The sequence below is a fragment of the Planococcus citri genome, chromosome 4 (assembly GCF_950023065.1).
Source record: "Planococcus citri chromosome 4, ihPlaCitr1.1, whole genome shotgun sequence".
Taxonomy (NCBI): Eukaryota; Metazoa; Arthropoda; class Insecta; order Hemiptera; family Pseudococcidae; genus Planococcus; species Planococcus citri.
Window position 1 is genome coordinate 58,527,920 of NC_088680.1, and position 27,628 is coordinate 58,555,547.

At 36.5% G+C, this 27,628-nt stretch overlaps 1 protein-coding gene across 2 annotated transcripts; it reads right to left on the reverse strand.

The window, feature by feature from the left end:
* Positions 1 to 91: 91 nt before the first annotated feature.
* On the reverse strand, positions 92 to 9,564 carry LOC135843394 (uncharacterized). 2 transcript variants are annotated; one of them, XM_065361266.1, is made up of 3 exons: positions 9,325 to 9,564; positions 9,110 to 9,250; positions 92 to 3,565 (listed from the first exon to the last, which is right to left on the reverse strand). In XM_065361266.1, the coding sequence occupies exon 3, from the start codon at positions 3,525 to 3,527 to the stop codon at positions 1,173 to 1,175; it is 2,355 nt and encodes a 784-aa protein (XP_065217338.1). In that variant the 5' UTR covers positions 3,528 to 3,565; positions 9,110 to 9,250; positions 9,325 to 9,564; the 3' UTR covers positions 92 to 1,172. The 2 variants fall into 2 exon arrangements, with proteins under 2 accessions (XP_065217338.1, XP_065217337.1); XM_065361265.1 differs by having other exon boundaries at positions 9,110 to 9,564.
* Positions 9,565 to 27,628: the final 18,064 nt, after the last annotated feature.

Below are 27,628 nucleotides of genomic sequence, written 5' to 3' on the forward strand. Positions count from 1 at the left end.
TGGAATGTTACAAAAGTTTAGATAGGTACCTATACAGAATATCAAAAAAATTGCTCAACAAAAGAACCTTTTGAACTTTCTCTCCTTTTTCCCACTTTTTCCCTCTTCTCCCTTCCCTTCACCCAATTCGAAATTAGTACCAGTCTCTTAAGTCATTTTGAGAGCACCTATTCAATTTTCTCCAGAGATTTATTGCTCTATATGTATAAGGCGGGGAAAAATGAATTTTGGCAGCTATAGCTTTGGTTAGTACTTATTGGACATCAGTTTGACCATTTTAGGAGCCTCCAGAGCATTTTAAAATTCCTGGAAATAATTTAAATCTTGTTGGAGGCTCCAGAATGATCTAAAATCAATCGAGTAGATGCCCAATTAACACCAAATAAAATTTTTGGAGGCTCTAGAATGACCTAACAAAGATGGAATAGGTGCTTGATAATCACTACCTACCTATCTACCTCTCTACCTACCTAATCGAAGTTATAATAGGTACCTAGACTGTAATGTTCATTTTTGACCTTTTTAGAGTGATTTAAAATTTTTGGTACGAAATTGAAAACTCATTGGAGGCTCCAGGATGATTTAACACTAGTAGTTTTTGAAGGGAAAGTGGAGTTAGTGGTGGAAATGATTTTGTTTTGAAAAAAATGAATGAACTAAAAATTTACCCTAAACACAATGTTTTCTGATTTTTCAAATTTTTTCAAATTTGTCAAAAAAATCCAAAAATCAATTTTAGTGCATGACCTTTTTTTGCGAGAATTTTATGATATCCTCTTTCGATTTGGCTTGATTTCGTTCAAATTGAAGGATGCAGCTTGAAACATTTCTTTACAAAATAGGGTGAAAAAATCAAGAACGTAGAGATGTAAATCAAAAATAATTGAAAAACGTTTGAAAAATGAAACATACTTAATGAGAAAAATTTTTGAATAAAGATGCCCTTTTACAAGGATTTTGAAAATTATTTTTTTTTTAACCATCTTAAGAGTTGTTAAGTATAGGTACCTGTCAACATTTGGAAAAAAGAACTATTCGAGTTGGTTACGTAGGTATTTTCTTGCCTCGGAAAATTAATCCACGAATCTTCAAAAAGATCACAATTTATAATCTTGATCAACTGATGGTAAAAATGTAGACAGCAAATAATCAGAAAAATATAGGTACCTACATCAATATTCAGCGCCTTCCGAATCAGCCTTCTTATCTTCATCCGGTCCAGCAACCATATTAGGTTGAGCATCTTCATCATAATCTTTCTCATCATCATAACTCCCACTCTCTATAACTTCTTTACTATCCTTCAGATCAAAATATTGTACGCTTCTATCCTCTTGCTCATCTCTCGAATAACTTTCAACACCTTCATAGGTATCATTCACGTACGTCATCTCCGGAATGATCGGTGGCCCCTCAGGATCAACCAAATACACAGTTTCACCCACAAGCTCGACATTTTTAACCGTAAACAGCGAATTGATACCAACAAATTTAATCTTCTCAATATGAGGAAATCTTTTAAACACGTGTTTGAATCCTCTGGCTTGATGATAAGCTTTCTGGGGCGATTTCAAATTCGTCGTTAGTTCGATAATGGCTCCGTATCGTAACCGATTATTGACTAAGACCACCTCGGGTCCTAATACTTTACGACTGTAGACTTGTACATCGAAGTCTTCCACTAGTTGGACCTCTAAAGCTAATACCTCCAATACCTGGGAACAATACTCGTCGTACAAATACAACATCTCAGTTCGTTTACGATCCGAGTAAAAATGTCGAAATTGAGAAAATAATTTCTCCAAAGATCGTATGAATTCCTTGGGCGATTTCTTATCAGCTTCTATGTAATAAATAAGGTTAGCTCGGGCGAATCTCAAATGATTAAAAACATAGATACATTTTTGAGCGAGGAATTCGGCCATTTTTCTGTGCAATTCGACGCTCACCTCTTCACTAACCAAGAGCAACTCGACCGAAGTGAAGTTCTCAGGTAGAGGGTACTGAGAAGGGTCCACAATCATATACCCCGAATTGAACAAATACGATTTGAATACCATATCAGGTACCGGATGAATAAACTGCGGATCAACTTCTTTAAAAATCATCTCGTGTAAATCCGCCATCATCGTCTTGGTAAACATTAAAACGTCGACGTTCATTATAGTCTTATCTTTATTGAGTAAGCCTTTGACGATTTCACGAGCCCAGCTGTGTCTATAGATCATCTGGACCGTTTGCATATTATCACTGCCCCTCCACTCGCCGATAATTTGTCTCAGATTGAAGAAATCACCCAAAGAGTTGGGATTAAAAAAGCATAAATTCGGATTACCAGCGATGTAATAACAACCGTACCATTTTAAAGCGTTTCGACGCTGATGAGGATTGATTTTCTGATCTCTCAGCAACAACTCCATGTCTTTTTGATTGAAGGCGAAATACTGAGCTATCGGGCTTCCCAGCAGGTTATTCTCTTGGATATCTATGGCAGAGTTCAAAGGTAACAGATCAGGTAGCCTGAATACACCGCAGATCATTCCTTTCTCGAGGTATTCATTTTCTACGAACGATTTCATCATCAACTGGTGGAAAAAACTCAAATACTCTTCGGATTCCGCTTCGTCGTATCGTATTTTGTAATGGAAATGCATCGCAGGAGTGTCGTATTCGTCGATGAAGACGAATACCTTTCGACAGTAGTACTCGCTGAGGTATTTACAAAGTGTTCTGATGCTGCCTTCGTAAACAGTTTTATTTTGATGTTCTCCCAGGTAAAATTTACGATAAACTTCGTAATCTTGTTTAGCTTTCTGTAATTCTCGCTGGTTTTTCGCCTCGTCTACTTTACGTCTCAGATTCGAGTACAAACGATAATAACTTCTGAACATTTTAGCCACGGTTGTTCGAAATCGGCCCAGAGTCATTTCCATCGTTTGCACAGCCAAACCTTTGTATTTCTTCAGACTCATGTGCACGATAGGATACATACCTAGGTGTTGCTCGATCAAATCCGTATGTTGGGCGATCAACAAAGGAGTCTTTAATTTCTCCTTGTTCAACGTACCGTCGTCGGTATCTTTGTAAATTATTATACCTTTGGTGAACAGTCGATAATTCAGGGTTTTATTCCTCGGAACCAATCTACCTTTGCTGTCCAACTTGATACGTAAAAATCTACCCAACATGTCTAAATTCGTCGACTTGCCCCATTGTTTCGGGAAAGTGACGATAAACAGCTTATGGCGACTTTCCATGAACTCTTTGATTAATAAAGTTTTATCGATGAATAGTTTACTTTTGGCTACCAATTCGACGAATGTGGTCGTCCATTCGGCTATTTCGTAATCTCGATCCCAATCGGTTTTCTTCCAAGCTATGCCAGTTTGGATATCGGCCATTTGCTCCATTATAGGGTCCTTTTTTTCCACTCGAGCTTTTTTTTTACCTCGACCTCGGCCTCGGAAACTGTGAACTGATGTTACGTAGATGATCCATAGCAGGAAGATGAGTTTGCCGACTGTCATGACGATGTTGAAAGTCAACTCGGCTTCAATAGGATTGTCTAAAAAGAAAAAAAAAAGGTAAAAGGAACGCCGCGTGAATAAATATAGCGCAATGTGAAAGTAAAAGTAATCTGGAGAGATGCTACTTGAGAAAATTATTCGCGAAAATGACGCGTACAAGGTGTTCCTAAAATCACGCAAGTACCTAGGTATCTAATAAAAATGTCAAATGTTCTATCAAAAAATAAAAGTTCTAGAAAATTTTCAAGCTCACAAAAATTGAAATTTCACACTAATTAAGAAGAAAAAAAAACAAAAAAGCAACCAAAAAAGTCTTACAAATGAATTTTTTTAAGAAAGAAAATTACCAAAAATTTCAACTAGTCAGACAATTTTTTTTCAGTCTTATTGTAATTTTTTCAGCTTTTTAAAGTAGATTTTCAATGCAAAAAATTGAAAATTAGGTAATTTTAGAACAACCTAATGCCTGAAAAAAATTCCCAAAAGTTACAAAAATTTCAAAAATGGACCTTTATAACACTAGAAATGCTCAAAGAAACACGCAACATTCAATTGAAGAAAATCACCTAAATTCTATACCTATAGGTACTTATTTTAGGTATCATTTGGAGCGAAATAGAAGATGTAGGTATCCTTTTTTTATATCATACAAAAGAAATCGAAAAATTATGACATGATCAGACTTTTTCACATACCAAACATTTTCAGATTTTTTTACAAATTTTTAAGAATTCAAACTTGGTTTATTTTCTATGAAAAAAATCAGAATTTGAAAAAGTTGGTTCGAGTTGTTTTTGGAATTTCCAACGGATTTTCATATTTTCTGGTTTTAAAGGTTTTGAAAAAAAAAATGCTCTAAAATAAAATAATGAAATTGGATTATTGGATTTGGGCTTTGGCACCAGCAAACTCGGAATAACTGCCACTGTGGCTCTCACAGTTACCAAAGCATTTCGAATTTTGTTTCAATTAAAAAAAAAATTTTCAGATGTCTAGATCTTTTTCCTCAAATTTGTCATCTCTTGAGAGAAAATTTTTAGAAAATAAACTTCCAAAATAAGGGAAGAATATGACGTGGAAAATTCAAAAATTATTGATTTAAAATATGCATGAAAAAACGAGTCATTTCCACCTAAAATACCTCAATATTTTTTAGAAGGAGGAGTCTCAAAATTTGTGTTTCTTTTTCCAAAAATTTATCTCCACATGAGAAAAAATTTTTGGAAATTTAAATTTTCAAAATAAGGAAAGAATAAATGGAAATTCAAAAATTTTTGATTTAAAATATGAAAAAATAAGTCATTTTCCCAATAATACCTCAATATTTTTCAGCAGAGAGAGTCTCAAAATTTGTATTTGTTCCATGATTAGAAAATAGAAAAGAGTGAGCACAAAGTGTCAAACAAACAGGACATCATTTCAAAAAAAGGGGAAAAAAGAAGAATTTTCTGAAGAACATCTTTTTCAAATATTTCAATCTTTGGGAATCAAATAAAATCAAAACTCATTATCTTATAGAATGGAAAAAAAAAAAAAAAAAAAAAAAAAAAAGGTTTCAATCATTTCATATTCCGACATTGGGTGTTCTTATAAGTTGTTTTGTTAATAACGACCTCTGGCGTGTATTTTGATACATATGTCACATGCTTTTGCGCATTTGCTCAAAAATATTAGGAGCAAATGCTCATAACATCACTACGGGTCAATGACCTCTGAAGGCCAGACGACTTTAAGAGACGACCTTGGTGTTATAGACATATTGGTTGGTGACTTTTAGGGTCCAGACTCGAGGGTCAATGGCCTGGACGGGTCAATGACCTGAAAAGACCGAACAGGAAAACATATGACCTTGGTAAGCTAGAAAGGCACACAGACGATACCATGAGAAGCTATATAGACAGATTAATTTAGTGACCTTTAGGGTCCACTTTCAAGGGTCAGTGACCTTAAGAAGCCAACCGGGCGGATAGACGACCTTGAAAGGCCATGACAAACGGGTCAATGACTTGAAGTTGCCAGACAGGAAGACAGACGGCCTTGAGAAACCAGACAGACGACCTCAATGATCTAAAGTGACCAGACAGTCAGGTCAATGACCTGAAAAGACTGAACAGGAAAACAGACGACCTTGGTGAGCTAGAAAGGCACACAGACGACCATGAGAAGCTGTATAGACAGATTGGTTTAGTGACCTTTAGGGCCCAGACTCAACGGTCAATGACCTTAAGAAGCCAAACCGGCTGACAGACGACCTTGAGAGGCCATGACAAACGGGTGAATGACTTGAAGTTGCCAGACAGGAAGACAGACGGCCTTGAGAAACCAGACAGACGACCTCAATGATCTAAAGTGACCAGACAGTCAGGTCAATGACCTGAAAAGACTGAACAGGAAAACAGACGACCTTGGTGAGCTAGAAAGGCACACAGACGACCATGAGAAGCTGTATAGACAGATTGGTTTAGTGACCTTTAGGGCCCAGACTCAACGGTCAATGACCTTAAGAAGCCAAACCGGCTGACAGACGACCTTGAGAGGCCATGACAAACGGGTGAATGACTTGAAGTTGCTAGACAGGAAGACCGACGGTCTTGAGAAACCAGACAGACGACCTCAATGATCTGAAGAGACCAGACAGACGGGTCAGTGACCTGAAAAGACTGAACAGGAAAAACAGACGACCTTGGGAAGCTAGAAAAACATACAGATGACCATGAGAAGCTATGTAGACAGATTGGTTTAGTGACCTTTAGGGTCCAGACTCAAGGGCCAATGACCTCAAGAAGCCAAAAAGGCGGACAGACGACCTTGATAGGCCATGACAAACGGGTCATTGTCTTAAAGTTGCTAGACAGGAAGACAGACAGCCTTGAGAAACCAGACATACGACCTCAATGGCCAAACGAGACCAGACTGACGTGTCAGTGACCTACAGAGGTCAGACGGGATGAGAGACGACCTTCAGAAAGTCAGACAGACATCTGCAACTAACCTTGAGAGGCTAGACAGACAGGTTAATGACCTTGAGAGGTCAGGCAGGCAGATAAATGACCTTGGAGAGTGCAGAGAGACAAGTTGATAATCTTGAGTGATCAGACAGACGGGTCAATGACCTGGAGAGGTCACAGGGGAAAAGAGATGGCCTTCAGAAAGTCAGACGGACATCTGCAACTAACCTTGAAAGGCTAGACCATCAGGTTAATAACCTTGAGACGCCGGGCAGGCGGATAAATGACCTTGGGGAGAGCAGAGAGACAAGTTGTTGACCTTGAGTGATCAGACAGACGGGTCAATGACCTTGAGAGGTCGGAGGGGAAAAGAGATGGCCTTCAGAAAGCCAGCCATGCAGACAACCAACCTTGAGAAGTTGAACAAATTGGTCAGTGACCTTGAGAGGTCCGAAAATGGGCCAATGATCTTCAGAGGGCAAAGAGACAAGTTAATGACCTTGAGTGGCCAGACAGACAAGCCAATGACCTTGTGCGACCCAGCGGGCAAGGTGACTTTTGGTGGCAAGATAGCTGTGGACAGACGACCCGACCTTGAGAGGCTAAACAGGTTATTCTGGGGTGAGGGGGAAGGGAAGTGCTCTAACGTCGGAACATGGATGCTCTAACTTGCTCTAAGGATGCTCTATCCCTTCAAGGGGGTCCTCCCTTCACCGCAGAGACTCGTAGGGTCGGCGAAATAAATCTTTCTAGAGCCTCCAGCAGACTCCAACGAATAACCGCGCTGGAGAAAATTTTTGATTCGGACAGGCAGAATTTAATTTTGGAAATTTGTGCCTAAATCGATTGAAAGGTTCGCCAAAACCAAAACTATTAATCACGAGTAATTCGAGTTTTTAGATGCTGAATTTCATTTTGGCCTCGTTCGTTGCAATTTTTCCACAACTAGAAAATCCAATTGATTCGATATAGGTTCAAAATAGCTTAAAAATCAAATTACAGCTTTCGAAATCGAGGTGTTCGTGAACGAGGAAATTTATTAGGCAATTTTTTCAAAAATTCTTACGCTATAACCATTGGAGAAAATTATGGATAAAAAAACCAAAAAATTCAAAGTGCTCAGATTTTTTTAGAATAAATAATATCTACTGACTCCCCCCCCCCATTTTTTGAATGGCAGGAAGTCTTGGATTTTACATGAATTTGATCTCAATTTTCAATTTCAAAATTTTATGATTTCGAAAGAATGGTTTCGAATCTCCTTTCAAAGCTCTACTAAACAGTGCGAACAGAATCACTCTAGGTACCTTTAAACTATTTTATTTTTTTATAGGATTCTAAAAAATACGAAGTTATACAAAAAACATTAAAATCTCATCTCTCAATTTCGGTGGGAGGGGGGAATGGGGTTAAATAATTATGGTTTTTGTCCAACCTACTCCATAGAAACCCACAAAAATAGGTACCTAATATGTTTGTCATAGCAATAAACTGGCTATTTTATTTTTTTATCAATTCGTGCAATTTGTGGCCTATTGTAGAATGGAACTCTCAATTTTTTGATTAGGTACTTGGACTTGCATTTTTTCAATGACTTTCCCAACGGCTCCCCATGCTTCCTCCCCCTCCAAAAAGCTAAGTACTTAAAAAAACAATAACAACATCTAGCGATTTTTCGAACACCCTTTCACTGAAAATATTAACCACAAAAAAAATCCTCTCACCTACTCGACCAGTCAAATGTTATCGGCACGCCTTTGGGAGCATACCTTAAAGGACACACTGTAGATATTTCTACTACATCTGCACAGTCGACCATGAAAAACAAGCATTTCGCCAAATACTTTTAGACTCGGCTGGATTGAAATTTTTCTCTTTTCTACAAGCACTCTGCACCTCTCTCAGTCTCATTATCCGAATTCGAAAAATTCTCTCTTCGGTTAGGTACCTACGTTACTGTATAATGCCCTATGTACTTTTACCTACCTACCTACCTACCTCGTGCTATGCACTTTACCTACTCTGTACTGTGTAGCGATTTAAAGCGAAACATCATATTTTATCGCGATAAACGAGCGGTGCTTACACGATGCTCCCTTACCCTATTCGCATTCCATTGTTTTTTGCAAGATCAAAGGGAATTTTAATGACGACACTCGAAAATATGAAAACGGAATAAACAGCCAATCAGGAAAATTCAGACGACATTGTAAGTACGTAGAATGCATACATTGTAAGAAAGAAACGAGTGTACTCATGGCTTTGTACTCACGTTGGCAAATCAAAGCGAGATGCGCCTTTTGTGTCAGGTTTCGTTCACTCGCCGAGGGAAGATTAATAATAAAACCAAACTTTAGCGTGAAGAGTGCATTAATGGTTAGGGCGGTGTCTTTTGATGTGCAGCTTATTAAAGCTTACACGACTCAAAATGCATAAGGGGTTTTGGCGGCATAACCTCCGACTAACTATACCGTACGAATCCATTCGCACTAAGCTAAGTACCATTTTACTTTTTTACTGCAGGTTCAGGTACCTAACCAATTACTTTTCGAGAAAAAAAAAATTGCTGTAAGAATTTTTCAGCAACAATACTTACATTTGAGCTTCTACATATATTTATTATTTTATACTCACTTTTTATAAAACGAACACTAGTCCATTTTTCCAAGAACTGGAGTAGCTTTCATGAAAAATTCATCTCGCTCCAAAAAACCATTCTACGACGACGTAACGATTAAGTAGGTAGTTCGTCTTCCTCATATAGTTCATCGTAAGCTTAAATTATAAGTTAATAAATACGTTTGGTCGTTTTATAGGTTAAATTTAAATTTTTTACGAACTACAAATACCTAAGTAAACGAACTTTCAAAAACCATGATAGGTATACAGGGAATTGGTCACCGATCACGTGGTACAAACACGATATTTTCTCATCTTCCAATCCATTTTTACCAGCATGAAACCCGAGAATTGTGTAAGTAATTTAACGATGAAGTAAATATTTAATACGCGAGCGAGAAGTGTTTAAAACGTTAGAATTTTATTTCATATATCGATTCGTTCGATCAATCGTACCCAAAAATGAGATAACGAGTGTTAGAATTTCACTATATCTACCTGAACCAAGTAAAGGCCAAACCTAGCTAATCTCAAAAGGTCTTCTCAGTTGATAAGAGTTATCGTATACTAATTTCAGTCTTGTCGGGCTAAATCAAACATTGATAGGATACATTTTATTTTCTGAAACATCCGACTTGGGATATGTTTATTTAATATGCGTTTTTTTCTCTAATATTTTGCCCCGAAAATGTTGCATTATTATTCAACACATGTACGATAATAATAGGCTATCTAGTATGTACTTAACCTTTATTTAATACGACGTTTCCCTTTCAAACGCTCGGAAACAGATGGACATTTAAATATTTGAAATTTGATAAGATAGGTATGTTTTTTGACCAGAGAAGGCTCAATTTCAAGATATAGTCCGGCATATGACAATAGGAGTAATTGCACCCCCCCCCGCAGATCCTCCGGAACAACTTTTTTCTTAAAGGGGACATCCTAAGGGACATTTTAAAGCAAACTTTCCAAAAAAATTTGGCCTTACTTACAAAATGGCGGCCATTTTGATTGACAGGTCAGCCGAAATCGCAGATTTTGCGTTTTAACATAGGACTTGCACGAATTTTTTCAAACCTTACAAAGGTAGATCGAAAGATCATACAAAAATTTATCACCTGTCAAAATTTCAAGTGCTAAAGTGCGTTTTTCGATTTTTGGTGAATTTTTGATAATCGAATTTAGGCCAAAAATGAGGGAAAAAAAATCAAAATTTTACCAAATTGACCAAGAAAGCTGAAATTTGGGATATACCCTATTTTCGACATGCCAAATCGATTGGAAACGGTTTCAACACGTTTTGAGCAGTTCTGGAGCCTCCAGCAGATTTTTGAAACTCGAAATTCCCACAAAATTCCATCAAATTGGAGTTGTAAAGCTGAAATTTATTCTAAAAACTAATTTCAATACGCTACGAAGTACTGCAGGTGAATTTCAAGTCGTTTTGGATCCTCCAGCGACTTTTTGAAAATTCCTAAAGCCTCCAGCAGATTTTTGAAACTTTAAATTTTCACAAAATTTTATCAAATGGAGATGGAAATCTGAAATTTACTCTACACTCCAATTTTAACACCCTCTGAAGACGACTTCAGGTGAGCACAAGTAATTTTAGGGCCTCCAGCGACTTTTTTTGAAAATTCCTAAAGCCTCCAGCAGATTTTTGAAACTTGAAATTTCCCCAAAATATCATCAAACTAAGATGGAGAGTCGAAATTCATTCTGCAAACTAATTTCAATACGCTACGAAGTTGACTGCTGGTGAATTTCAAGTCGTTTTGGAGCCTCCAGCAACTTGTTGAAAGGTTGTACTTAGGTATGACGTTTTTTTGGAAAATTAAAATTTCCTAAAAGTACATAGCTGGAAGCTTCAAAACCATTTGAAATCACCATGTAGTCTGCGAAGTAAATTTCAGCTTGCCAACTCCATTTGACAAATTAATGTTGGGGAAATTTCAAGTTTCAAAAATCTGCTGAGGGCTTCAGGAATTTTCAAAAAGTCACCGGAGGATCCAAAACGACTTGAAATTCACCTGCAGTACTTCGTAGCGTATTGAAATTAGTTTTTAGAACACATTTTAGCTTTACAACTCCAATTTGATGGAATTTTGTGGGAATTTCGAGTTTCAAAAATCTGCTGGAGGCTCCAAAACTGCTCAAAACGGGTTGAAACCGTTTCCAATCGATTTGGCATGTCGAAAATAGGGTATATCCCAAATTTCAGCTTTCTTGGTCAATTTGGTAAAAGTTTGATTTTTCCCCCTCATTTTTGGCCTAAATTCGATTATCAAAAATTCACCAAAAATCGAAAAACGCACTTTAGCACTTGAAATTTTGACAGGTGATAAATTTTTGTATGATCTTGGTAGTGTTCCACTCAAAGTATAATATCTTCCTCGCTAATTTTTTATATCAATCCAGGGTATACCTACGTATGTCTTTTTCATCAATTTTTATCAATTCTGAGAATCGGGGTTGGTGTGTTTTTTTAAGTACCTAGTACCTACCTACTTATTTGAAAACAATAAAAAAACACGAGAGTAAGATATAATATGTATTTGAATAAACACGAAATGATAGGTATAATTAATTATACTAATCTACTTTTCGTCGACTTCACCTTTTTCGAAATGTCATACATACTTGAATGCATCCTATGTAAACAGAAGTCACCATCTGAAATTTTTATGATTTTAGCAACTTCGTATTTTTGTATCGTTGAAATGTATCGTTGAAATATTCATTGAAATTGATCGCGTTGGTATCGAAGCAAAATATTGCTCTAAAAAGCACCGAATATTAAAATTACAAAAAAAAACTTGTACCTAAACCTAACCTAGAAAAAAAAATACGATTCTTTATCGGTAAATTTTTAAAGACTTCTAAGTAGAGTAGGTAAAAAATTACAAAAACAGAAATAACGACCTAGGTCAAGGTATTCTCTAACCTCGTTTCGTAGGTCGGTCTTTCAGTCACCAATTCCGCTCATTTTTTCAGTGAACACGAATGTGGGGTGGGGCAGTTCACAGAAAAATGTTGGCGAAATGTTCGAAAAATGGGGGTAAAGTATCCTCTGCGAATCTGCATGAAAAGTTTTAAATGACAGATATATGTTTTTTGTGCTTTATTATACCTACCTATTATCGGATTTTGCTCAATTTTTTTCAGAAAATTAAAGGAAAAAATTATATACCTACTTGAGTATAGCTAAGTAGGTACATAAAAAATAATTGCAAAATAATAGTAAACAACTTTGAGTTTTTTTTTTAATTTTCCAAAATTCACCAAAAATTCAAAAATACTTCAACTTTGGTAGGTACCTGAAATTTTGGTTAATGAGGGTTTTAGGAGATTTATGCTTTTCCAATCTAGCTTACGCATAGTTTCATTCAAATCAGATCGTGTCAGATCAGAAAATTCCATTGCATTGTAGGTAAATAAAAATCAAGATTTTTCAACAATTTTTGTTGATTGAAAAGCGAGAATTCTTGACAATTTTTAGTAAAATTAACATAGAGGAATTTTGGCACTATTTGACATTTTAAAACAAAAATGAAAAATTTGTGAACAATTTGGTAAAAAGTGAGAAATTTTGTTGATTTTTTAGCGATAAAGTGAAATTTATTTATTAATTGGATACCTCGAATAAAGGAGGGTGGGGGGGGGTGGCCTCAACTAGCCGAAAATTTTTCGAACCAGGCAAAGCTTTGAATGAACGTGCAAGTATTATGTGTATATCACCAGCTACAAATTCGGACGCTTAAGAGAGATTGTCGATTTTTACCGAATTTTTGAAAATCAGAAATGCATACAAAAAGTCAAAGGTTCACCAAATTGGCCTATAAATCTAGAATCCGATTTATTTTCAGCCCTCCCAAATCGATTAAAAACTATTTCTAGTCGTTTTGAGCAGTTCTAGAGCTTTTGGTAGATTTTTGAAAGTTGACATTTCCACAAAGCTTTACACAACGAAGTTGAAAGGTTAAAATTTACTTTAATTTAAACATGCTGAAATTGAGAGAGATTTTAAACCGTTCTGGAGCCTGTACATAAATATTGGAGATTTTCAGATTTCCAAAAATACCATAAAAACTGTTTAAGACAACTTTACATATACGACATACGTAGCATGGCCTTATTGCTCTATGAAACAGCAAATCAATTTTCGGAGCTTCCATGGCCTTTGAATTTATGCAATTTTAATTTGATTTTTGGAGATTTGGAAATCCAGACAACAGACGACGATCTTAAGAGACCAAACAGCCAGGTCAATGACCTCAAGAGCCCATACAAGCAAGCCGATGACCGTGAGAGGACGCACCAGATTCGCCCTGAGGACAGACGACCTTGAGAAGTCAGGAAGATGGGTCATTGACCTGGAAAGCTCGGCCATCATGTGTATAGATGACCTCGGAAGGCTACACAGGTAGGTCAGTGACCTCTAGAGGTCTGAAAGGCAAGCATATATGACCATGAAAAACCAGACAGATGGGTCAATGACCTAAAGAGACCAGACAGGAAGCCAGACACATCGATAGATAACCTCGGAAAGCTCGACAAGTAGGTCAGTGACCTCTAGAGATCTGAAAGGCAGGCAGATGACCATGAAAAAACAAACAAATGGGTCAACCCAGTTGACCAAATGCTAGCAAATTTTGTGCTAGCGTAAATGGTGCCGGAATTTGAGACACTTTTTTAAAAAAATGCTAGCAAATCAGTTGCGATTAGGTCGCATTAGAGTAGCAGAATTGCGCACAAATAGCTAGCACGTAGCCGGCACAAAGCTAGCAAAAAGCTAGCATTTTGTTGGCACTTTGCTCTGCATTCTGCTAGGTACATGCGACTAAATCGCGACTGATTTGCTAGCAATTTTTGCAAAAAGTGTCTCATATTCCGGCACCATTTACGCTAGCGCAAATTATGCTAGCAAGAAGCTAGCATTTTGCTAGCGTAGAAAAACTTTGATCAGTAAAGTAATTACTATTAGTTAATTTTTAAAAATTCTGGGTGTTTACCTTTAACAGGTGGTAGTTTTCCAGGAAATTCCAAAAATTAGGCGACTGTCCCAGCTCAGAGCTAGCATAACGCTAGCATCTTGGGATAGTATAAGAAGAGTGATGTCACTCTTCTTACTTTTCAACAAGATACCACCTTGAGCTTATATTCAACTTGATGACACACTTTATCTAAGAGTAGCAAACTATACCATGAGAGAGATCGACGCTAGCAATTCGCTAGCATTATGCTAGCGTTTAGGTTGAAAAATCTCTTTATTAAATAAAAAATGAAGTTTTTTTTTTTTTAAATAGAAAAATTGTCAAAATTTAAAATTTGAAAATAAAGTATCAAACAAACCATGAAAATGAAAAATTTCAAAAACATTTGAACAACATTTTAGTCCACGGCAATGGGAGTAATTGCACCCCCTGCCGATTCTCCGGGACAACTTTTTCCTTAAAGGGGACATCCTAAGGAACATTTTAAAGCAAACTTGCTGAAAAAAATTGGCCTTACTTACAAAATGGCGGCCATTTTGATTGAAAGGTCAGCCGAAATCGCAGATTTTGCGTTTCAACATAGGACGTGCACGAAATTTTTCAAACCTTACAAACGTAGATCGAAAGATCATGCAAAAATTCATCACCTGTCAAAATTTCAAGTGGTAAAGTACCTTTTTCGATTTTTGGTGAATTTTCAAAAATCAAATTTTGGCCAAAATGTGAGAAAAAATCAAAATTTTACCAAATTGACCAAGAAACCTGAAATTTGGGATATACCCTATTTTCGACATGCCAAATCGATGGGAAACGGTTTCAACTTATTTTGAGCAGTTCTGGAGCCTCCAGCAGATTTTTGAAACTCAAATTGAAGTTGTAAAGCTCAAATTTATTCTGAAAACTAATTTCAATACGCTACGAAGTACTGCAGGTGAATTTCAAGTCGTTTTGGAGCCTCCAGCGACTCTTTGAAAATTCCTGAAGCCGCCAGCAGATTTTTGAAACTTTAAATTTTCACAAAATTTTATCAAACTGACAATGAGATGGAGAGTCGAAATTTATTCTGCAAACTAATTTTAATACGCTACGAAGTCGACTGCTTGTGGATTTCAAGTCGTTTTGGAGCCTCCAGCGACTTTTCGAAGGTTGTATGGCGTTTTTTGGAAAATTGGAATTTCCTAAAAGTAGCTGGAAGCTTCAAAACCATTTGAAACCTGCGAAGTAAATTTCAGCTTGCCAACTCCAATTGATAAATTAATGTTGTGGGAATTTCAAGTTTCAAAAGCCTACTGGAGGCTCTAAAATGACTTGAACCCACCTGAAGTCGTCTTCAGAAGGTGTTAAAATTGGAGTGTAGAGTAAATTACAGCTTTCCATGTCCATTTGATGAAATTTTGCTGTCCCCTTTAAGAAAAAAGTTGCCCCGGAAGATCATCCGGGGGGGGGGTGGTGCAATTACTCCTATTGTCATATGCAGGAATATTTTTAATGATTTTTGTATGCATGCTGAGGGATGGAAAAGATACTTGCTCGCATTTTGCTACAATTATAAGTAACGCAGAAAAAGGTTTATTGGTGAGAAATGCGTAAGATCTGGTAGCACGTTCCTATCATTTGACTATGTACAAAGAAAACGCCAAATCACCAGATGCAGAAACTAGAGATATGCTTACATTTTTCTAGAGCCAGATGGCTAAGTAAATGCTAGCTCAGAGATGCAAGAATATTACCTGAAGTTTCCTATCATAAAACTGTGAGCAGGTACATATTAGTCAGTGATACGCTGGCATTAAGCGAGCAGGTATAGAGTGAGGCAAAAGCTAGCTGAGATATGCGAGAATATTGCTTGAACTTTCTTGGCATAGAATTGCAAGCAAGTATCCATCAGTGATACGCTAGCATCAGGCGAGCATGTATGAAGTGAAGTAAAAGCTAGCTGAGATATGCGAGAATATTGCTTAAACTGTCCTAGCATAGAATTGCGAGCAAGAATCCGTCAGTAATACGCTAGCATAAGGCGAGCAAGTTAAAGTGAAGTAAAAGCTAGCTGAGAGTCGCTGGAAAACAGCTCGAAAATTGCTAGAATTGAATTTGCTAGTGAAAAACTGCAAGAAAATCGCTTACTTTTAGCGAGACAATTATTGCTGGCCACAAAAAGCGAGTAAATTGCTAGCAACTTATCAAAACGCGAATAAAACGCTAGCTTTTTGCTAGCATGTGGTCAACTGGGAATGACCTGGATATAGATCAGACAGGAAGCCAGACACGTCAGTCACGTGGATAGATAACTTTGGAAAATTCGACAGGTAGGTCAGTGACCTTAGACCTGAAGAGTACAGACACACGGGTCAATGACCTTAAGAGGCCAGAGGTCTACGTAACTTCATTTGGATTAGATTTTGTAGAAAACGACGACCTTAAGAGACCACACAGACAGGTCAATGGCCTTAAGAAATCATAATGGCAAACCGATGCCTTTGAGAGAACAGACATATGAGTCAATGACCTTAAAAGATTCGCCATGAAGACATACAACCTTGAGAAGTCAAGAAGATGGGTCAATGACCTTGAGAGCGCAGACATCATGTGGATAGATAACATTGGAAGGATAGGCAGGTAGGTCAGTGACCTCTAGATGTCTGAAAGTCAGGCAGATGACCATGAAAAAAAAAACAAATGGGTCAATGACCTAAAAAGACCAGACAGGAAGCCAAACACGTGGATATAATAACCTCAGAGCGCTCGACTGGGAGGTCAGTGACCTTAGACCTGGCGAATGCATGCACACGGGTCAATGATCTTAAGAAGCCAGCGGTTTCTAACTTCATTTGGAGTAGATTTTGTAGAAAACGACGACCTTAAGAGACCACACAGACAGGTCAATGACCTTAAGAAATCAGACAGACAATCGGACGGCCTTGAGAGGACGGACATGTGAGTCAGTGACCTTAAAAGATTTGCCAAGAGGACCTACGACCTTGAGTAGTCCTGAAGACTGGTTAATAACCTTGAAAGTGCAGCCACCATGTGAATCGATGACCTCGGAAGGCTAGGCAGGCAGGTCAGTGACCTCTAGAGGTCTGAAAGGCAGGCAGATGACTATGAAAAAACAGACCGACGGGTCAATGACCTGAAGAGACTAGACAGGAAGCCAGACACGTGGATATATAACCTCAGAAAGCTCGACTGGGAGGTCAGTGACCTTGGACCTGGCGAGCGCACGCACAAGGGTCAATGACCTCAAGAGATCGAATGTTTCTAACTTCATGGGATTGGATTTTGTAGAAAACGACGACCTTAAGAGACCAAACAGACAGGTCAATGACCTTAAGAAATCAGACAGGCAATCGAACGGCCTTGAGAAGACGGACATGTGGGTCAATGACCTTAAAAGATTCGCCATGAGTACATACGACCTTGAGAAGTCCGTAAGACGGGTTGATAACATTGAAAGTGCAGCCACCCCCTTGCAGAAATTCTGTGGCAATGACCGACAGTAATTTACAATTTTATAACAGTTACTGTTAAGAACTGTTAGTAATTAACAGTTTTTGTTAAAAACTGTAAGTAATTAACAGTTTTTCATCGATTGCTGACAGTTATACTCAGTAACAGTTAGTTTCTTGATGATTTCCAAATGTTACCAACAGTTATTGCCAGAGACATGTCGGCTACTTGATAGTTACTTACAGTTACCGTTAGTGTCATGACAGTGTCTAAATGTTAGCATAAGAAAATTGGCATTGATTGGGAAACGCTTGCATACAGGCTGAATTTTGGTATACAGGCCAATTTTTATAACCTGAACACGAATCCTTGGTGTCTCTGATGTCTGTCCCTAGTTTTCTTTCCCACCAATTGTGGATTTTAGCCCCCCAAATGAGGTTTTGTCCCGTATCTTCTCAAATTGCGGTCCTAGCCCAAAAATGAGGTTTATAGAAGTTGTTGTACGTCAAATTTCTCGTCAGATGACCTATGAATCAACTTCGTCCCCCCAGGGGAGGTGGACCTAGAGTCAAACTGCATCGAATGATAAAAAACGCTCAGGGGGAAGTTGAATTTTGGTATACTAGTCCATTTTTACACCCCAAACACGAATTCTTATTCCTTATAGTGTCCCACCAGTTCCTGGTGACCTTTCCCCCAATTATGGATTTTAGCCCCCCATTAGGTTTTCCCCCTACCCCTTCAAATTGCAGTCCTACCCCAAAAATGGGGTCTATGAAAGTTGTTGTAAGTATATCAAATTTCCCATCAAATGATCTATAAAACAACTTCGTCTTCCCAAGGGAGGTGGACCTGCGGTCAATCTAATACATATAAGGGGTTTTTGAATGTGAGTCCATGATAATTGATAGGTACGAAATCTGTTTTTTTACAACAATTTTGACCTCACACAAGTGTAGGAGAATGGATTATAACCTCAAATTATTCGAGTGGGGAGTACCTCTTTCCACCCTTCATACATATCGTGGCTCATATTCAAAAACTCCCTATATTCAATTAACTGTAGGTCCACCCCCCTCGGGGGGACGATGTTCGTTCATAGGCCATCTGATGGGAAATTTGACGTAAAACAATTTTTATAGACTCCATTTTTGGAGTAGGACCGCAATTTGAGGAAATATGGGAGAAAAACCTTATTTCCGGGGGTAAAAATCCACAATGGGGGCAGCAAGCTAGGGACAACTGAGGAACACCAAGGATTCGTGTTCAGGGTTAAAAAATAAGCCAGTAGGACCAAAATTCAGCTTGTGATACAATGTTGGTAAATGAAAAGAAAAAGTTGAAATCATTCATCACTTGAAAATTTTTAAAGTCCAGAGTGTTGAGAGGTGCATATAAAAGCATTCAACACCAGTTCTTTCATCAGCTCCAGTGGTGCAGTAGGTAAGTTAGGTGGATAATGCAGTGATGTGCAGGAGGTCTCAGGTTCAATCCCTACCCCAGGTGGAAAATTTTTTTAGGTTTTTCAAAATTTTTTTGGAAAGAATTCTTCAATTCTAGCACTGCAGCTTACAGGGAAGCACTAAATTCAATCATCAAGCCACATACTTCAATTTTTTACATTCACATTTCACAATGTAGGTAATTTTTAGTCAAATCACCAACAGTTATTGTTAGTGATTTTACTAACAGTTTTTTACATCCTTAGAAGGTGACGAAAAAACTGTCAGTTTTTTTACTAACAAAAACTGACAAGGAATTTCTGCAAGGGCCATGTGGATCGATGACCTTTGGAAGGCTAGGTAGGCAGGTCAGTGACCTCTAGAGGTCTGAAAGGCGGGCAGATGACCATGAAAAAACAGACTGATTAGTCAATGACCTGAAGAGACCAGACAGGAAGTCAGACAGTGGACAGATAACCCCGGAAAGCTCGACAGGGAGGTCAGTGACCTTTTCAATCGATTCAGGGATTCAAAAATCGTGCACACGTCATACGAGGTATTTCAACTTCTTAAATCAGTATTTTTATTAGAATTGGACAAAGCTAAATCGAAAAGTCGTACCAAAATTTCAGGTGATAGAAAGAATTTTTTTTGTCAAATCTCCAAAAATGGAAAAAATTAAAATTTTACCAAGTTGACCTCGAAAGTTGAAATTTGGTGTAAGTATTTTATTTAGTGAGCCTTCTAATCGATTAGAAACGGTGGTTCCAAGCCGTTCTGGAGACTCCGGTCAAATTCTCGAAATTCCACAATATTTTCCAAAAGTAGCAATTTCGAAAAAAATAGTGTGCAATTGTTCAAATGGGTTACTGAGAAGCACCAATCGCTTTCAACACGAGATGAGGGTAATTTAGACAGTTTTTAGGGCCCTTCTTGAAGATCTGGAATTCTCTAAAAATGGCTGTAGATTCCAGAACGGTTGAAACAGCTTTCAATGAACTCAGCGTGTTAAAATTAAAATGTACCTATTTAATTTACCTATATCTAAAGTATAAATTGCAGCTTTACAATCATTGTGAGAAATCATGCAGAAATTTCAATTTTCAAAAATCTCGATTCAAAACAGCTTTCAACCAATTTATTGGAGTGTGGAAAACAGCGTGCAAACCAAATTTTAGTTTTATCGATCAATTTGGCAAAATTCTAATTTTCAGAGTTTCAAAAATTCTTCAAAAATTGAAAAATGCACTTCAGTGCATAAAATTTGGGCCCTTAGGTCTAGGTACCTATTTGAAAAAAAAAATCAAATACTCGTAACTGAATTTTTCACTCACCATTTTTTTTCTCTAAATAAATTCATCATTTTAATATGCCATCCATGCACATACATATTTTTCACATCGTAACTAATAGGCTCATCTCACAGAATAATTAAAGCCATGCCAATTTCGCGAACGACATTTTCATTATGTAAATGCTCGAAATTAACAAACCCACTAACCTACATCTTCGCAGCTTTGATACTATACAAGCGCCTTTTATGTCCTCTATGTCCCTTTGACTCGAACTCGCACACATATCAGCACCAAAAGCAGCCTATATGAGCCTAGATCATTGTCACGATTAAACCTCCCTTCAACCAAATACCAGTAATAACCTACTGTCGCAACTTACTCATTGTTTATCACTTTACTTGAAATCTCTGTTAGTAGGGTTCACCACAAACGTAACAAAAAACATACCATACCTATCACAGACGGACGTTACAAATTAAGAAAAAGAGACCGGCCTTTTTTTTTTCAAAGATTGAATTAGAAAGAAAAAAACCACCGTCCTTGTAGCTTCGTTACTCGACTACAGGATGATCAAAAAAAAAAAAAGAAAAAGGATTTCGTGTTAATTCTCTTATAATAAAAAAACGAAATTCGACTTCGACAAAAGTATAGTATACATATAATCGTAATCTGCGATCTTGTCGTCGAAGCCACGTGATAACTTTTGAATGATTGTGTAATGGGAATACGATGTGAACGTACTGTTCAACTTAATTCAATTTCAACCATGTGATTTGTTGGCAAGAATGTCGAACAGATGTTGTATCGTTTTGAAAAAAAAAACACACAAAAAAATACACAAATTAAGTTATATCAACGATTAATATTTCCCAGACATTGTAACAGTTGCAAATACTTTACATTCGAGTACCAAATTTAAAAAATAAAACGTTTAATTTCTACTCTTATCATTTGGAATGTTCTGCTTCTACGTAAATGAAAACTGATCGTTGAGGTGTTGAAGATGTTGCATACATTGCGCAAGAATAGGAACTGTGTAAATCTATCCACGTAATTTCTCATTTTCAGTCTCATCATCACTTTAAACTTCTGCTAGAAATAATTTATTGGGTTAAAATGTCGTCAATTTTAAAAACAGCTACCTCAATCATTATAACCAATACATGTTCACGTATAGTTTCCTAGCAGTAAAAAAGATCTCCAAACACATCTCGAAACATTGACATAATGGTAGGTGTATTTTCTAAAAAAAAATGGCTACCTAATACCTACATCGACGTTCGAGAAGGAATAATACCCCTTATTTATACAAACACATGCACGAATCATTCAACATTTCAGAATAATTATGTCACACCATATAACTGTACCTCGAAAATGGCTGGAAATTTCCAAACCAAAGTTTCAGTTCCTCCCATATACCTACCAACAGCGTCCGCGAACCTCGAAAATGTGCTAGCAGTAAAATTAGTAGTACATACACTCGTACTATACAAACACAACGATAAGATAAGATAATTTTTATTCGAATACAGTTTATAATAATATAAGTAAACGATTGTGCAGCCGCCAGACACGTAGTTCTGACGAATTTTTTACATCGAGTGCACAACCGACCATATTTTTCTAGAAATTTGGGTGCACCACCGACTAACCGAAAACAATTGTTTTCACATGTTTCCAAATGCATAAAAAGATTTCCTGCATTTTGTCGAATTGTTGACATATCTATATCGTTATCAGATGTCCAAAATATTATTCCAAATAGTCAACTTTTGAAAATGAAAAGATCACGAGGATATTGATTGTGATGGATTCACAAGCTATACGGTTATTCTCATATGTATCCTATATTGTTCTACGCCTATACATTATTCACTAAACACCTGGCATTTAACGAGATAATACATTACTTACAGTATGCACTAACTATAGCAAACAATAAACACCTTCTGGAGTCTTCCTATTGGTAGATATTTATGTATTTTCGGTCGTTATCTAAACAAATTCGCAGTTCACATTTCAGTTGGTACGACCTGTGTAGATAGCTGATAGGTACAGTTTTACGTGGAAGGCTGGTTCTGCTCTATATTAATGACTGGCATTAAATCATTGTTTACATATTGTTTAAGCTAGAGATACTACCTACATATAGGTAGTACCTCACCTTTTTTAAAACCGACACCTAGCTAGGTACCTGTTGGAGTGTTTGGCATCCTCACCTATACGTACTCGAGCACCAACTCCCTCCAGCATTTTGTCAAGCAATAAAAAATTCTCAACTGAAATTCACTATACTACCTACAATTCCCAAATTGCCTAATTTTCATTTTCAAATACAACGTTGCCAGATTTTTCTTAACGAACTTTTTTTTTAAAAAAGATATGAGCGTTTAAATACCTACTTTCATAGATCACGACCCCAATATACACCCAAACGTTAGAGACGTACTTATGTAAATGTACTTCATGTGAATTCGTGTAAATTATCAGCTCAACAAGTGTTTCATATGTATTATAGGCTACACATATCGTATATTTAAACGAATTCTCTGTAGATCTGTGGCCTATACCTACTGCATGAACCATGCTACAAATATTATCCCATCGAGATCATTTCACGTGTTATCTTATACACTCAAATTCCCAGACGCGATATATTTTTTCATTGTTTGCACGTGATTATTTATTATTTTTATTTTTTGAAACAAAACACTCCTTATTGTATGAAAACTACTGAAATATTAAACTCGTATCTGCGCAGTACTTACTGGCGATAACGAGAATCTATACGCGTAATTCGTCAACCGAGTGCGCAACTTGCATCGATATTTTTCTCGATTTTAGATTAACAACTACGCGATGTCTGAAAAATGTCTAGATAAACGATTTCAATTCAATGGAAATTCACGTACGGTGGAATCGCGAGAAATGTTTTGTTCCCAGGGTGACTTTGACCTTTAGAGATTGTTTCAGGTATGAATTAAATGGGCAGAGTTCATTTTTTCTTTTTTTTTTCATTTTGCAGAAATTGATGGGGTTAAAGTTGGCGTATATTTTGGAGTAAGAAATAATGCTGTATTTATGAAAGAATGCTTTTTCATTGTTTGTTAACATTTTTTTGCAAATGTTTTTATACGATTTTTACAGCGAAAAATAACGTAATTTTGGGTATTTTTAATCGAAAAAATGGGGAAAATATCTCTTGGATTAATTTGAAGAAAATATGAGGGAGGGAGGGAGGGAGGGAGGTTGACCAGCCTTTTCATAATAAAAATATACAAAAATCAAAAACTTCCTATTTGAGAGGAAATTTTTGATGACAAAATACAGCGATTTGCGCAAATTTCGAAAAATTTTTCGCAGATGATAAACTTTTGATTTTTTGGATATTTTTATTATGAAAAAAGCTGGTCAAAAAACCACTCTTGAGATGACCTCTCCAGAATCGACTCAAATGTGGAGAAAATAGTTAAACAGGTCGAGCATAACACACAACTCGATTTTTAGCTGCCCAACTTTATATTTCTGCCTTCTGGAGCATATTCAAAATTCTGGAGAAATTGAAAAATCACGCTGGAGGCTCCAGAATGGCTGGCAATGGCAAAATTCGCCCTCGTGAGGTTAGTCTATGACAAAATCCAGCGATTTGCGCAAATTTCAAAAATTTTCTCGCAAATTGGAAGTTTTTGAGTTTTGGATATTTTTGGATATTTTTATTATGAAAAAAGGTGGTCAAAAAACCACTTTTTAGGTGTCCTCTCCAGAATCGGCTCAGATGTGTATAAATTCGTTAAACAGGTCGAGTATAACACGCAACTTGATTTTCAGCTGCCCCAACTTCATATTCACGCCTTCTGGAGCGAATTAAAAATTTCTGGAGAAATTGAAAAATCGCGCTGGAGGCTCCAGAATGGCTGGAAATGGTGAAATTTGGATTTGGGGGATTATTATCAGTTTTTGGACTTATTTTTATCATTTTTACTCATCATGTACGTACTTTTTTGAAAAAAGCATAAATCACCAAAAACAGTCAATTTTGAATTTTCAAACGTTTGTCAAATATCGAGATATGAAGTTGGGCACCTGAAAATTTGGTTTTGGAGGTTTTAGACCATGCTCTTTCCAAAAATCTCGGTCCTGTTCAAATCGGAGGCGAACACCTAAAGAGATTCCCTTGTTAGTGTGTATCTTATTTTAGTTATTTTCAACCCCCCCCCCAATAAATCGACTGGAAACAGTTTAGAACTATTTTAAGTAGGTAGTTCTGGAGCCTAAGTGGATTTTGTAAGATGCTAAGTCAATCGAAGGTAGTTTCAATCGGTTCTGGAGCCTCCAGCCATATTTTGAAAATTCTAAATTTTCAAAAAGTAAGTAGGTACCTACCATAAAAGCCGTCCAAATAAACTTCAGCTCGTATAATCTCGAGTTGTGCTTTTGTTGATGATCTACATACCTAATCGATTACTACACGACATTTTTCCAAAATCAGTTTTTGCAGGTTCGGAATTTTTCATTTTTTTCGAAAACTGGTATTTCCAAAATATGACTGGGGACTCCAAAATGGCTTAAAATCATCCTTCAATAGACTCAGCATGTTGAGATTAGGGTGTAAAATAAACGTTGGCTTTATAACTTCACTGATCAAAATTTTGTGGAACTTTCAACTTTCAAAAATCTGTTGGAGCATCCAGTACTGCTCACAATGATTCGAAAGCGTTTTCAGTGGATGGGGGGGGGCTCGAAAATTAAAACATACAAATTAGTATTTAAGGTTTATAGGCCAATTTAGAGGAGTTTTGATTTTATTGCATTTTTTGACAAAAATTTGATTTTTGAAAACTCACTGAAACTCAAAAAATGCACTTTCACATCTGAAATGTTGACTGATGAGGTACTTTTGCATACTCATTCGATTTAGAGCTGTCCTGTTTAAAAAGTTTTCTGCCCATTAGGAGTCTTTCTTGTCACAATCAGTCAGTCAATGATTTTTCTCAATTTTCAATTTTTTTTTTGCCAAGGCATATGGAAACTGTAGATAAGATTAAACGTAACCCGAAAAAATAAAAACGTAAAAAATTGGCAGCGCAGCTTTTACTCTTAAATATGTAGGTACATAATTTCCAATCACTTTTCAGCTGTTGTCATGTTTTGAACCCCAATTTTTATTTCAGCAGAGAAAACAAAGTTTTAAAAAAGTCAATTTTTTCGAAAAAATGGGGTTTAAAAAATTGTAGCTGCACAACTTCAATTGTAGGAATTTTCAAACACATTCTGAAACTCATTTTCAACGAGAGTCAGATAAAGTAGGTACCTACCTATATTTTTAGGGCTAGCATTTATCGAAAAAATTCACAAAAATCTCGAAAAATGAAAATTAGCAGCTGCTGCAGTTTTAAAAATCTTTTACGCGAGTTATATTCTAAATTATTTTTCATTTTGAGAACCACTAGTTATTCAGCATGAGAGAGAAAAAGTATACTTTAATGAGCGAAAAATTGAGCTCCAAAAAGTGATTTTTGTTGAAAGCTTTTTTGGAGTGGGTAAGTATTTTTTTGAATCTATTTTGGCAATTTGAAAGAAAATTCTGGACTCCCAAAAATCGTGAAAACCATTTTCGAATCGCTGATTAAAATCTTCATATTTTTTACCGGCGAGGAGGAGGATGATTGGGTGGGGGGGGGGGGTGGGTTCAAATGTTTTACTTTCTGAATAATGCTAAATGATAAAAATTATTATTTTTCAATTTCTTTTTGGATGATAATCAATCACGTTTCAGCGTGGAAAATTTTTTGTTGCAATTTTTGAACAACGCGTACTTACTGAGAAATTAAAAACCCAGTAAAAGCCTTCGATTTTCCGTTTGAGAGACTGAATGAGATAGGTAGATCCTATAGATTTTTTCTAAACTGAGTCACCTTCGAATGTTTCTTAGAGGGAGATGAAGGGGGGGGGATTAAGAATCCGAAAAAAACTTATAGGATGTCAACTTCAAGACAACGTGGAAACCTTTTTAGGCATTTGACATGTGATACTTTTATTTATTTTTTTTTTTACAAGGGTTCAGCTTGGTAATTTTCATTTTTTTTGTTGAAATTTTTCTGTTTTTCGTAGGATATTTGAACCAATAGGTACCTCATTTTCATAAATTATTAAAAGCTCTAGTAAAAGTGGAAAAAATCTCAAAATTGACCATAAAAAGGTTACAAAAAACAAAATGATGATCTTGGAAGTTACAAAATTTTGAGCCTACCAAAAAAATAAAGGTTCGAATACTTAGAAGCAAAAAAAAAAAATATTTTCGTGATTTTTTTGACATCAAATGAATTACACGATTTTTTTCTTGAATGGGTAGGTACCTATTCTAATTTTTCTTGTAGGTATAATTTGAGGTTCTCAACAGTAGTTTGAAGGCACCTATATGCATATTTTTTTTACCTAGTAATTTTTTTCACAAATTGCCTTAAAATCGGCCCTCAAAGTGGGATGAAATTGCGAAAAAACAGCATTTTTTTCGAAAATTACCCTACTTTGAGTACCCATAACTCTAGGGTATTTTTTTGACCTCTTGATCTCGGAGTCTAAAATTTTAATGATTTTTTTTTCATTACCTATCAAGTATTAAATCAAAAATTCACAATATGAACAGACTTCCAAAAGTTATAGGATCTCTTATTTGCACTGCAGACTGCCATTATCGCTTTCTAACTTGAAAAGATGTCAACTTATTATATAACATGAGCTCATAAATCACGTTTCCATGTTAATTGAACATAATTTTGCCCCTCACTCTTGATCCTACCAAACTCAAGGTCTAACTGCTTCTCTAATTTCACGAGCAATTTTTCCAGGCGTTTTGATGAGATAACATTAGACTGAGATTCGGTCTAAAGAAATGTTCTCTCTGTATCAAATGAAAACCAAGCAATATATCTCACAATTACAAAATAAAGTCCACGTAAACAGTCGTGATTTTTTTCAGTCCAAAAAAAAAAAATCAATTTTCAATGCTTTATAATTTTTTATCATCTGCAGATAAGAATTTAGGTATTGAAACTGCGTAGGTATAGGTACCTCTACCTATTCCTTCGCACACGTTCACATTTTCTCCTTGTTTACCAACGGAGAGAAGCAACAGGTGAAAGAGTTCGCCTGTACAACCTACATATCTATACCTACTTGCCTGCTCTTCTTTGATGACATTTTTTCAAGACCAGATCGTGTTTTTTTTTTGCTTTCAGTTGCCTCCATATCATATAAATTTAGCACTTGAGTGTACTTATTATAACTTTACCAATTTTTTCAAATTTCTGCATTAAGTATTTTGTATTAACTGCAAAAAATTTACAGAAT